Genomic DNA, 12,405 nt, shown 5'->3' with positions numbered 1-12,405 from the left:
ACCTGCTTGGATACAGTTACACTGTAGGTGGAAACGAAGCGCCTCGTGTCGTTTGGCTTCATTCCGCTGCTCGAGTTCACGTCGAGAGTGCAGACTGGTATTTTGGGAAAAACGGTTTTTAAAATGCCGGGTTTGATCCGAGCATTTAAGATTACTGGTCCAAATGAATGACTGTACGCCATGGAGACAGCGAGAGAAGAAGCCGGGCAGGGAAGCGAGGATGATGCGGCGCAAGAAGACGCCACAAGTGTGAGTAATTTATACTGCTGGACCCCTTAAGTATCACTATGGTAACCATAGTTTCCGATAAAATAACACTTTGAAGTCACTTTAGATATTGTTGTTACTACGAAATCACAATGTAAAATATTGTGGGATATCCTTCAAATAAAGATAAAGTATTTAAATATATTTTATCGTGTTTTGTGTTAAAAGTTAAATTTTTGTTATAATAACAGTAACGTTAGCTGTAACGTTAGCTACGCTATTTTGTCGTTTGTTTGAGGGATAAATTGACCACCTAAAATTATGACTTTAGAGGCGTCTATGAAGTTGACCTTTGTTTGACATTTGTCAGATAAGTTAGTAAGACTTACTTAGTAAGAATTAATTTGATCCGTACCGATTTGAGTAATAGTTAATAGTAATTGCATAAAAGTGCATAAAAGTTGGTTTATCTAACTATGGTTATCATCTCATATTAGTGCAATATGCATATTTCTTTACCTGTCTAGAATCTAGATGTACCATACAAGGCGAAAAATAGGGACCGTCTACAAATTTGGTTCTGATTAAGATAATGTTCAATGGCTCTGTCATTGAAAGTGTACACAAATAATTTAGACAAAGTGAAATACTTCGTAGACGGTCCCTATATGTTCCTGTACATTTTTGTGCTTCGACTTAATTTTAATGAGGCGAACGTGAAAATTTCCTTATGTCAAATAAAACATTATTCGCAGTCGCCTTATTTTTCTCTGAAAGATTTTTACTTCATGTTGTGTTGTAAGTTAAATACACCAAACGAGATGGGATGACATCGTGTAAATAATGTATGACTGGACAACCACAATGGACGAAAGACTCATGGGGATGGTCGCAAAACACAGAGCAGAATGTAGACTAACGTTATTCTTTGGTTTCAGTCTAACTTACCCTTCAGAATATTTTAGGTCTAGAAACATTTACTTAAAAGTGATATCAAGTCATCCAGTGGGTACCACAGTACTTTGGTATGTATCAGGGTTATTGATTAATAACGTTATTTTGAAAGGTTCAAAGAATACCATGGTGTTACTGTACCATGTAAAAAAAAAAAAAAAAAAAAAAAAACTCACCAACATAACAGTACCATACTCTTTTGTAAGTTGTTAAGTTTGAACAGTATGAATATGGGATATTTAATGTATTTTTATGTTCAAATTAACATGTAAACTATTGTATCCATAGCTGTAATCGAAAAGTCATGATTTTGGGTGAACATTGGGTGACACCATGTCTAAAGTTGTTATGGGCCTGACTGTGTAGACGTAAAATACAGTTGAAGTCAAAAGTTTACATGCACCTGACCTCGCAGAATCTGCAAAATGTCAATTATTTTACCAAAATAAGAGGGATCATAAAAAAATGCCAAAAAAAACAACAACAACATATAGTCCACATATAGTCTTTTTGAATTTGAAGATCAGGTAAATTTAACTTATTTTGTCTTCTGGGGGACATGTAAGTATCTTCTGTGCCTTCAGAAAGGCAGTACTAAATGAAAGAAAAATGATATTTAAGGAAAATAAGAAAAATTTACAGATCCTCATTCCATTCAAAAGTTTTCACCCCCAGCTCTTAATGTATCGTGTTTCCTTCTGGAGCGTCAGTGAGCATTTGAACCTTAGTCAGTTGTCCTTAGTCCGAAAAGATGGATCTCAAAATCATAGTCATTGTTGGAAAGGGTTCAAATTCACAAAGATGCTGAAAAGCCAAAGAATTTGTGGGACCTGAAGGATTTTTCTGAAGAACAGCAGGCAGTTTAACTGTTCAGGACAAACAATGGACTCATAAACAACTATCACTAAACAAAAAAAAAAAAAAAACAGTTTTGGATAATTCAAGGAACAACAGGAATCAAGTGTATGTAAACATTTGAACCGGATCATTTTTATAAATGTAACTATTATTTTCTTTGTGGACTATATGTAAACAACTTTTATGTGAAATATCATATTCAGATCAGTACTAAATCAAAAATAACACTCTTATTTTGGTAAAATAATTAACATTTTGCAGATTCCGCAAGGTGTAAACTTTTGACTTCACATTTATATGTTCATATTATGTTCAAGAAACCCTGGCCTAAATGCATATATCAGGCTGGATAGATAAAGATTGTGGTAATTGGTTGTAATAATTTATTGTAGGGAAATGACTGGAGCAGCTGTCCATTAGGTCATTGTGAGCTCAGAGTGAGGTGGATTTTGTAACCCAGTTGGATCTCTCTCAGAATTACTGAGTGCCTTTACCATGTAACTCTAACCGCTCATTGCAATAATATCTGTTAGTGATAAGACCACAACACACACCTTATATCCAAAACCAAAACCACTGATTTTGCACTTGTTTTTCTTTTGATTCATTTAATATTAAAAGTCACAAAGTTCTAAAATGACAGCAGCGCTTGGGTTGCATAATGTATGAGTCTTTATGACTCCTAGCATTGTGTAATAAAATTATAATTGTGTAATAAAGTTATGACAGTACTCTTGCAAATGATTATAATCCAGGTCATCACACATAACTACATCGTCATTAACAGCGGTTGTTTTTTTCCTGTGAGTGTGTGTTTGTTACATCAGAACAGAATGTGATACATACCTGTGGTTTCAGGTAGCTGATGTGTCCGTGGAAGTGGCTACAGTGGACGCAACTCTTAATAAACTATGCAGAAGATACAACAGACGCAGAAGAAGAGGGAAAAAGCTGAAGAAGAAGAAGAAGAAAAACCCAATATCGGATCTACAGAATCTGGCCATCCTTATCACAGTGGTGGTGTTTGTCATTGTGGTGATAATGTGGTCAGTTCTGTGGGTTTTTATATGTAAGCAAAACACATACATTGTACTGTACATACATGTGAAGTCAAAAGTTTACATACTGTACACCTTGCAGAATCTGCAAAATGTTAATCATTTTGCCAAAATAAGAGGGATCATGCAAAACGCATGTTAGTTTTTATTTAGTACTGACCTGAATAATACATTTTACATGAAAGACATTTAAATATAGTCCACAAGAGAAAATAATAATTGAATTTATAAAAATTACTCCGTTCAATAGTTAACATCCACTTGATTCATAATACTGTGTTGTTAACTGAATGATCCACAGCTGTGTTTTTTATTTTGTTTTGTTTAGTGATAGCTGTTCATGAGTCCCTTGTTTGACTTTGCCCTGAACCGTTAAACTGCCCACTGTTCTTCAGAAATATCCTTTAGGCCTTTGGTTTTTCAGCAGTTTTGTGTATTTGAACCCTTTCCAACAATGACTGTATGATTTAAGATCCATCTTTTTACACTGCGCACAACTGAGGGAATCATATACAACTATTATATAAGGTTCAAACACTCACTGATGCTTCAAAATTAAACATGGTGCATTAAGAGCTGGGGGGGGGGGGGGGGATACTTTTTAATTTTAAGTTTCAGGGTAAAATTAACTTGTTTTGTTTTCCAGGAAACATGGAAGTATCTTCTGTAGCTTCTGAAGGGCAGTACTAAATGAAAAATAAAATCATATTTAGGCAAAAAAGAAAAATGCACACATCTTCATTTTGTTCAAAAGTTTACACCCCTGGCTTTATATGTATTGTTTTTCCTTCTGAAGCATCAGTGAGCATTTGAACCTTACATTACATTGAACATTACATTCAGTTATCACTTAAGTATATGCTTAAAACATATTTTCTTCTATAGGAAGTGCTCTTTTTTTAAAGTGTAATTTCACAAGTGTATACAAATGTTTTGTCCACAGTTTAACTGAAATGCACACTCTGTGTTTTGTAGTCCGGAGAGAGAGCAACAGTGGAGTGTATTTTGCTGGTATGTTCCGTGTTGCCAACGTGGAGTTTATTCCAGAGTACCGGCACGCCGACTCCAGTGAGTTTGTTTCCATGGCAAACCGCATTCAGCATGTGGTGAGTGACACAGCATAATTATGTCACATGATTAAAAGGTCTTCAAAGTCATTGTAACCCTCATCTTAATATTTCTAATCCAAAAGATAACCAGCGTATACCGAACATCATCAGTGTCCAGACTTTACAAACAAACCGTCATTTCTGATCTGAGGTAAAGTTGCTCCAGTATTACTCTGCTAGGAGGATTTTGAAGGTTCACAGTTGAGCTCAAAAGTTTACATACACCTTGCAGAATCTACAAAATGTTAATTATTTTACCAAAATAAGAGGAATCATATAAAATGCATGTTATTTTTATTTAGTACTGACCTGAATAGGATATTTCACATAAAAGACGTTTACATATAGTCCACAAGAGAAAATAAGTTCAATTTATAAAAATGACCCAGTTCAAAAGTTTTTTTTGTTTGTTTTTTTTAGTAATAGTTGTTAATGAGTCGTCCTGAACAGTTAAACTGCCCGCAGTTCTTCAGAAAAATCCTTAAGGTCCCACAAATTCTTTGGTTTTTCAGCATGTTTGTGTATTTGAACCCTTTTGAGATCCATCTTTTCACACTGAGGACAACAGAGGGATTCATATGCAACTATTACAGAAGGTTCAAAAAATCACTGATGCCGCAGAAGGAAAAACGATGCATTAAAAGCCAGGGGTGAAAACTTTTGAACAGAATGCAGATGTGTACATTTTTCTTATTTTGCCTAAATATCATATGTTTTTCATTTAGTAGTGCGCTTCAGAAGCTACAGAAGATACTTATGTGTTTTCCAGAAGACAAAATAATTTAAATTTACCCTGATCTTCAAATTCAAAAAGTTTTCACCCCACCACCCTTAATGCATCGTTTTTCCTTCTGGAGCATCAGTGAGCGTTTGAACCTTCTGTAATAGTTGCATATGAATACCTCAGTTGTTCTCAGTGTGAAAAGATGGCTCTCAAAAGCATACAGTTATTGTTGGAAAGGTTCAAATACACAAAAATGCTGAAAATCAAAGAATGTGTGGGACATGAAGGATTTTTCTGAAGAACAGCGAGCAGTTTAACTGTTTAGGACAAACAAGGGACTCAAAAAAAACACAGCTGTGGATCATACAGGTAACAACGCAGTATTAAGAATCAAGTGTATGTATGTAAACTTTTGAACAGAGTCATTTTTACTAAATAAAAATTAACATGCATTTTGTAAGATCCCTCTTATTTTAGTCAAAATAATTAACATTGGCAGATTCTGCAAGGTGTATGTAAACTTTGACTTCAACTGTATAATGTCAATAAATTATCCATTAAAAGTCTGCACTACATATTTGGCTGTTTTGACATTTTTAATTTGGAAGTTCACATTTAAAGTCAACCTAAAGTTACTATTTATTTGTAGTAATATTTAAATATCATTTCATTGAACAAACAGTTTCGGTTAACTCTAATCTGTGAGCTCTCTCCTCATCAGTAATAACAATCAAGGTGGTGTACTTGTGCATTTCTGGATGATCTTTGTGGTGCCGTACCTGAAGACTCCATCTGTGTGTGAAGACTGTGTGAGTGCCATCCTCAAAGACTCTGTGTACATGAGTCTGAAGAACAGGTCTTCAGTGGGCTTTCTGCAGGGCCTTCCTGTGGACATTGACTCCATTCTTGTTAATGGTAATGGCCACCGTTAACCTACTTTACATAATTTTACAATTGTACACATATTCCTTTTTGTGAATAATTTCAGCTTCAAATATTTTCATTTTCAATTTCTGTTTTCTTGTCTTTTCAGTTGCGTTACGCTCAGATTACGCATCAACAGCTGTGGGTGAGTCAGTCAAAACAAGAGGGTTTTGTAAATTAGAAATCCTTTTTAAAATCCAGTTTAATCGAGAACTTGATTTGAATTTACATTTGAGGTAGCAAAAAGAATGCAATTTATGTTTTTAAAAGAAGCCTTGTGAAATATTATTTCAAAATAATGCTTTATATTTTAACATATTTTAAAATTTAATTTATTCAATGTTTTCAGCAGCCATTACTCCAGTCATCAGTGTATTGGACAAAATACATTGTATGGGTCAAAATGATCCATTTTTCATTTATTCCAAAAATCATTAGGATATTAGATACAGATTATGTTCCATCAAGATATTTTCTACTATAAATTTCCTACTGTAAATATATAAAAACGTAATTTTTGATTAGTAATATTTTTTTCCTATCCTAACAAAAAATACATCAATGGAAAGCTAATTTATTCAATTTTCAGATGGTGTATAAATCTCAGTTTCAAAAAATTGACTCTTATGACTGGTTTTGTGGTCCAGGGTCACATATGTCACATATTCCATAGAAGGGCAAACACGCACATACAAAACCTTGAGACCCGATGTCAAACAAAGAACTGAAAGCAACTTATTAAGACAGATGAGAACAAGGAACTAAATATGACACAGATGATACAAGGAAACTAATAATGACTAAACAAGGATAGGAAACAGGAACCACCATATATGGGTCTCTATATATAGAAATAGAGAAGGGATGTTCAAAGGGGACTTAGGAGGCAAACAAAGGAGTGGATGTGGGATGGAAACAGGAAGTCTTTATTGGTGGAGGCTTCGGCAGAGGACGGATACTTGGGAGGAGGACGAGCAACAGAGTACAGGGCGGATCAGACGGAGGGAGGAGCCAGGGACCCGGAGCAGGAGAAGCCAGGTGAGCAAGCCATGATGGTAGCCCACAGAGGAGCCAACGAAGGGAGGAGCCATGGTGGAAGAAGGGCTGACAACTCCAGGGGGCCAACCGACGGTGGCAGAGCAAGTGGAGGTGAAGCCTGGGGCGGAGACGGAGAGCCGATGAGCCTGGTCGACACAGAGGATCCGGAGGGCTAAGACGGAGCCCAAGGCTTTGGGAACCGAGACGGAGATCCGGAGGTCCGCGGCGGAGTGACAGAGGACTGAGGCGGAGCTAGAGGGAAGGAGGAGCCCAACGGTGCCGGTGGGATGGAACGATGAGGCGCAGCTGGAGGAGTGGAGTCCTGAGAGGATAGCGGGAGGGATGAGGGAGCCTGGTGGAGCTGGTGGGCCGACGGATGACGGCTGGGTCGAAGGGCATGAGGCGGAGTCCGGGACTTAGAGGCTGGAGGCTGAGATGAGGGCCATGACGGTGATGGAGACTGGCAGACCCGCAACGCACCCACCGCACAGATGGTGGGTTAAGAGTGAGCTGAGGGGCTGTCAGAAGACAGCGGTGGCAGAGCTGAGGCAGTAGGGATGATAGGAGGAGGCAGGAGAGGGAGGGTGAATGGGAAATCCAGGTAGGTCGACAGTTCAAGGCAGACAGATTGTTCAGGGTAGGCAGGGAGATAGTTTAGGGCAGACAGATAGTTCAAAGGATGGTGGAAGAAGCATGTCTTCATAAATATCCTCATTGTTTTTTAAGTCCCCAGAGCAGCAGTGCAGTGGGTGGGGCTTTCCGTAGCCCCCTCATGCTCCACCGTGACTTCTACCTTCGTGGGCACTGTAGCTGGCTCTCGCACCTGGTCAAACGGGATAGGCTCAGGCATCATGGTGATCCTGCATTGTTGCTCCCTTAAGCGATGGCTCTGTCACGTTGGGCTCTGGCTCTCTGTTCATGGAGGGCTCAGGCTTATGAGTGGGGCTGGTGTTGACGTCAGAGAAATCCACAGTCACTGAAGATTTACAGGACAATATAGGCGGCTAAGCTCTCTCAAGATTTCCACGGACAGCTGCACTCTTGTCAATATTTTTTGTGGAAATGTGATACATCTTTTCATGATATTTGATTAATATAATTAAAAAAAAACAGCATTTAATATGTTTTGTAACAATGTAAAAGTCTGAACTGTAACTCACTTTATCACTTTCATCCTTACTGAAGAGTAGCAAAAAAACTGCACTGACCCCAAACCTTTGAATAGTACATGTTTCTTTATATTTTCTTTTAAGATTATTTCATAGACCATGGCGTAAAAAAACATTTGTTAGAATGCTAATTTATCCCAGTTTACAAAATGGAGCCATGGATGTCAATATATATATTTTAATTAAATTACAAACTATGTATTTAATTTAATTAATTGATTTATTTAAATAAATATAACGCTCCGATATACAGCATTCATATTACATAAAATGTACCATGATGAGAATTTGCCCTCAGCTAAAACAATTTGCTCTGGAAAAAATAATATATTAATGAGACCAAAGACTGTCCCTTAGATTTACCCAAAATGAATTACCTCTCATGTTTAACCACCTTAGAGACATCAGAGCCAGCAGCAAATTCTAGATCTGGTGAGGTTCATAAGTGCTGAATGACCACTGATGCCCTGAAGCTCACATCTCCAAAACTTTTAAAACTACATTCCGTGACACAAAAACAGTATTTTTTTATTTTCTAGTAAGCGGAGTGGGAGTTTGGAGTTCCGATATCACTAGAACAGACCCTTTTATTATTACAATTTTGTTTATGACAGGTGCTGTTCTCGTCTCTCTGTGTGTCCAGGCTCTCAGTGTGTGGATAAGCTGTACGCAGGTTTTCCTGACGTGAGTATTCCCCTCAAAGTGTACTCCTCATGGGGAGGCTTGAGCTGCTACATCAAACTGACAAGTACTCCAGGCTCAGTCATTCGACTCACTGTGATGAGTTTTCACATTGACCCTAGTGACTGCGTCTATGATGCCCTCACTGTGTACGACGCTCTGCTTCCCATGAGAGGCATGATTCTGTACAGGTTTGTGAAAAGTTTTTAGGAGAAATCATTTTAAAGATTGTAAAGTCAAAAAAGGACAAAATAATGGACAAAAAAGCATTCTGTTGTGTTCTTTTTGAAGGTTTTGTGAATCAGTGTCAGCCCCGATCTCATTGGTCTCCACCTCCAATGTCATGCTGCTCTCCTTCAGACTCACTCAAGGCGACAAGACCTTCCGAGGATTCTTCCAGGCTCTCATGGAAGAGCGTGAGTCCCTTGACTAAAGTATCTGTATGTTTGTATGTCTGTGATCCTGAGGCCCTTTCGTCTTTCCCATACAGAGTGTTTGAATATAATAGCGTTACCCTCTGGACCAGGTGATGCTGGAGTGATAAACAGTCCATTCCACCCCAGCCTGTTGCCCCGTCAGTGTTCATGCACCTGGATGTTTCAGGTACTGCACCCAATCAAAAGCTTTTTTAGTCTATAGCAATATTATCTATGTGACAATCGGGTGTTTTTTTTTGTTGGGTGTTGATTTGTCAGATGCCCAGTGGTGCTCTTGGTGTGGCTCTCAGGTTCCAGAACTACATGCTAAAACTAAAAGACTTGCAAAACTGTGAACATGGCTGGTGGAAAGTCAATGAGATTATGTAAGTGATATTTCTGAATCACAAGTACATTTGCGAAATAGTAACTGTGTACTAGTACCATATTTAAAAAAAAAAAAAAAAAAAAAGTTCACAAAAATCTGTCATTATTTACTCGCCAAACACCAAAAAGTCCACGAAATGGTCCATACAAGACAATTTTTTTACACAGAAGAAGGTCAGACAGATTTGGAACAACATTATGGTGAGTAAATAACAACAATTGTTTCTTCTGAACAGGAAGGAACAGATGTGTTCCTTTAATGTTGACAGTAAGTCATATTTATCAGGTTATAGACATTTTGAGCTGGTATAGAAATAACTGCGATTGATTTACAGATACTGTGGAAATTACATTGACCACTCAACCGTCTTCCGTATTCCTGCGCAAAACCCTGAAGTGGTTTTCCGCTGCAGCTCACGTAATGCTGACCAACCCTTCAGTGCCACTTACAGCAGCTACAACACCAGTCAGCGTAAGAACAATGAAGAGGAAATGCAGAACAATTTGAAAATAGTCATTTTTCTTCAGTAGTACATTCTCACTTACGAGCAAAGGAATATGTCACTAAAATGATTCATAGCACTAAATGTTCTTACTCTGGGTTTTGTTTTTTTTCCATAGCATGTCCAGAGGGTCACTTCCTGTGCTCTACAGGTCTATGCGTGGAGAAGTTCAGACGCTGTGATGGACTAGATGACTGTCAGGATGAAAGCGATGAGATTTTTTGTTGTACGTTAACCACAAAATCATTTAATCCTAGTAGTTCTACAATAGTAAAACTATCAAAATTGTTTATTGACAACTATCTCTATCCAACAGCTAAACCTCCTAAAATCTGTGGAGGTTCATCCCCTTTGCACCCATTATACATCTGTAATGGAGAGATGGACTGTTCCAGTGGTAAAGATGAGACCAACTGTACTCAGGGTAAAGTGAGAGCTGTTTAAAAATGAAAACTTTGAGATTGAATTGTATGTACAGTGATTAATGTGTTGGCTGTGCAGAGACTAGCTGTTCTGGAGTCAGTTACCAATGTGGCAACGGAGCCTGCATTCTTAAGAAAAATGCTAAATGTGACGGCTTACCCGACTGCTACGATCGCAGTGACGAAAAGGACTGTGGTGAGTTTTACTGTAGTGACATCCAGAAACAATGTCGGTCATCAAATTGGTTTGTTTGACATACAAAAAGACAAAACAGATTTGTCACAGTCACCATTCATGTCTGTTTTTAAGGTTTTTTAGTCTTATAGCTAAATGAGGTATCAATATGGAGTCAATTTGATGTCAAATGTATTTTGGTCACAAAATAAAAAATAATCAAAATTGTCAGTGCCAATAGCCTCACCCCCCCCCCCCCCCACCTCGCTTTCTGTCTGAAATACTATCTTATCCTATTAAAGGCAAAAATGGCACAAAATTAATCTTAAAAAAAAAATAATAGTCAAAATTAATTATACAATTGAAGACATTAAGAAAATATACATAAAAATACACACAAAATAATAAGAATTGCAAGCAAAAAATGTTTTCTTTTCTACAATTAACTTTATTTTTTTTACTTTTTTGGTTCTTCGCTTGTGATTCCAAATATTGCAAAGAAAACTGAAGCATGAAGAGGAAAAAAATAAAAGTGCAAGTAAAAAATGTAAACGTAAAAGAGAAAAAAAACAGATTACTGTAGAAAAAGAAAACATTTATTTGCTTGCAAAATACACTGAAGACTGAAGTAATGATGCTAAAATTTAGCTTTGAAATCACAGAAATAAATTACATTTTAAAACATATTCCAATAGAAATGGAACAATTTTAAATTGTAAAAATATTTCAAAATTTGTCTGTTTTTGCTTCACTTTGGATCAAATAAATGCAGGCTTGGTGAGCATAAAAACATTAAAAATCCTGCTGTTCAAAAATTTTGTAGTATATGTTTTTAAATTCATTTACCAAAATTAATTTGACATCAGATTGATACTAAATATCAAGCCGATTTCCAAATCCTTCAAAGAGACTCCAAAAGTTCATTTATGACCACCACATATGACTGGATAACCACTCAACCCAAAATAGACTTAATGTTCCCATGATGATATTGCTGCTATTATTATGATCTGTTGACCTTTTTGTAATGGTTGACTTGAAATCATGTTAGGTAATTTGTGTGTGTGTGTGTGTGTGTGTGTGTGTGTGTGTGTGTGTGTGTGTGTGTGTTGGAGCTGAATTAGAGGGAGATTACAGGAGACTAACTGAGCTTTGATCACGGTTCATTCTCTTCTTGAACGCTCTGTGATTTTAATGGCTTTGGCTCCCCAGGTAAAAAAAAAGTGCACTAAAATACACTTTATTTAAGTATACTTAGTACACTTTTCAGTAATGTACTAAAAGTGCTCTATTTTCGCACACTAATTTTGTACTTAATGTACTAAAAGATAGTGTTAAGTATATGTTAAGATAAACTTAATACCATCTAAGTGTACTCAACTGTGCTATTTTGAGACACCCTGAAATTGAACTAAAATGTGCTTTTAACATACTATATCTGTATTTTAAAAAATATATTTAGTTAAAACTAGAAATACATTTGAACCCTATTTTTAAACATTTATAAATATATTTAAGACTAATTTAAAGTATAATAGTAATATATTAAAAGACTATTCAAAATGTGAAAAAAGTGTGCTAAAATACACTTTAAGTATACTTAGTACACTTTTCAGTAATGTACTAAAAGTGCTCTATTTTCGCACACTAATTTTGTACTTATTGTACTAAAAAATAGTATTAAGTATATGTTAAGATAAACTTAATACCATCTAAGTGTACTCAACTGTGCTATTTTGAGACACCATGAAATTGAACTAAAATGTGCTTTTAACATACT

At 36.6% G+C, this 12,405-nt stretch overlaps 1 protein-coding gene across 1 annotated transcript in view; it reads left to right on the top strand.

Moving 5' to 3' along the window:
* The first annotated feature begins 159 nt into the window (after window positions 1-159).
* tmprss7 (transmembrane serine protease 7) overlaps window positions 160-12,405 on the top strand; it is a 46,245-nt gene continuing 33,999 nt past the window's right edge. Inside the window, exons 1-14 of the mRNA XM_073830444.1 lie at window positions 160-249; window positions 2,878-3,088; window positions 4,053-4,183; window positions 4,270-4,337; window positions 5,632-5,825; window positions 5,944-5,979; window positions 8,685-8,913; window positions 9,014-9,138; window positions 9,213-9,325; window positions 9,418-9,524; window positions 9,861-9,997; window positions 10,147-10,254; window positions 10,345-10,452; window positions 10,530-10,646. Of these exons, the coding sequence (XP_073686545.1) occupies window positions 181-249; window positions 2,878-3,088; window positions 4,053-4,183; window positions 4,270-4,337; window positions 5,632-5,825; window positions 5,944-5,979; window positions 8,685-8,913; window positions 9,014-9,138; window positions 9,213-9,325; window positions 9,418-9,524; window positions 9,861-9,997; window positions 10,147-10,254; window positions 10,345-10,452; window positions 10,530-10,646 (1,753 nt within the window). The 5' untranslated portion in view covers window positions 160-180. The remainder of the gene's footprint in view (window positions 250-2,877; window positions 3,089-4,052; window positions 4,184-4,269; window positions 4,338-5,631; window positions 5,826-5,943; window positions 5,980-8,684; window positions 8,914-9,013; window positions 9,139-9,212; window positions 9,326-9,417; window positions 9,525-9,860; window positions 9,998-10,146; window positions 10,255-10,344; window positions 10,453-10,529; window positions 10,647-12,405) is intronic.

Source organism: Garra rufa, chromosome 24, assembly GCF_049309525.1.
Source record: "Garra rufa chromosome 24, GarRuf1.0, whole genome shotgun sequence".
NCBI classification, from domain to species: Eukaryota; Metazoa; Chordata; class Actinopteri; order Cypriniformes; family Cyprinidae; genus Garra; species Garra rufa.
This window is presented reverse-complemented; position numbering and strand designations above follow the sequence as displayed.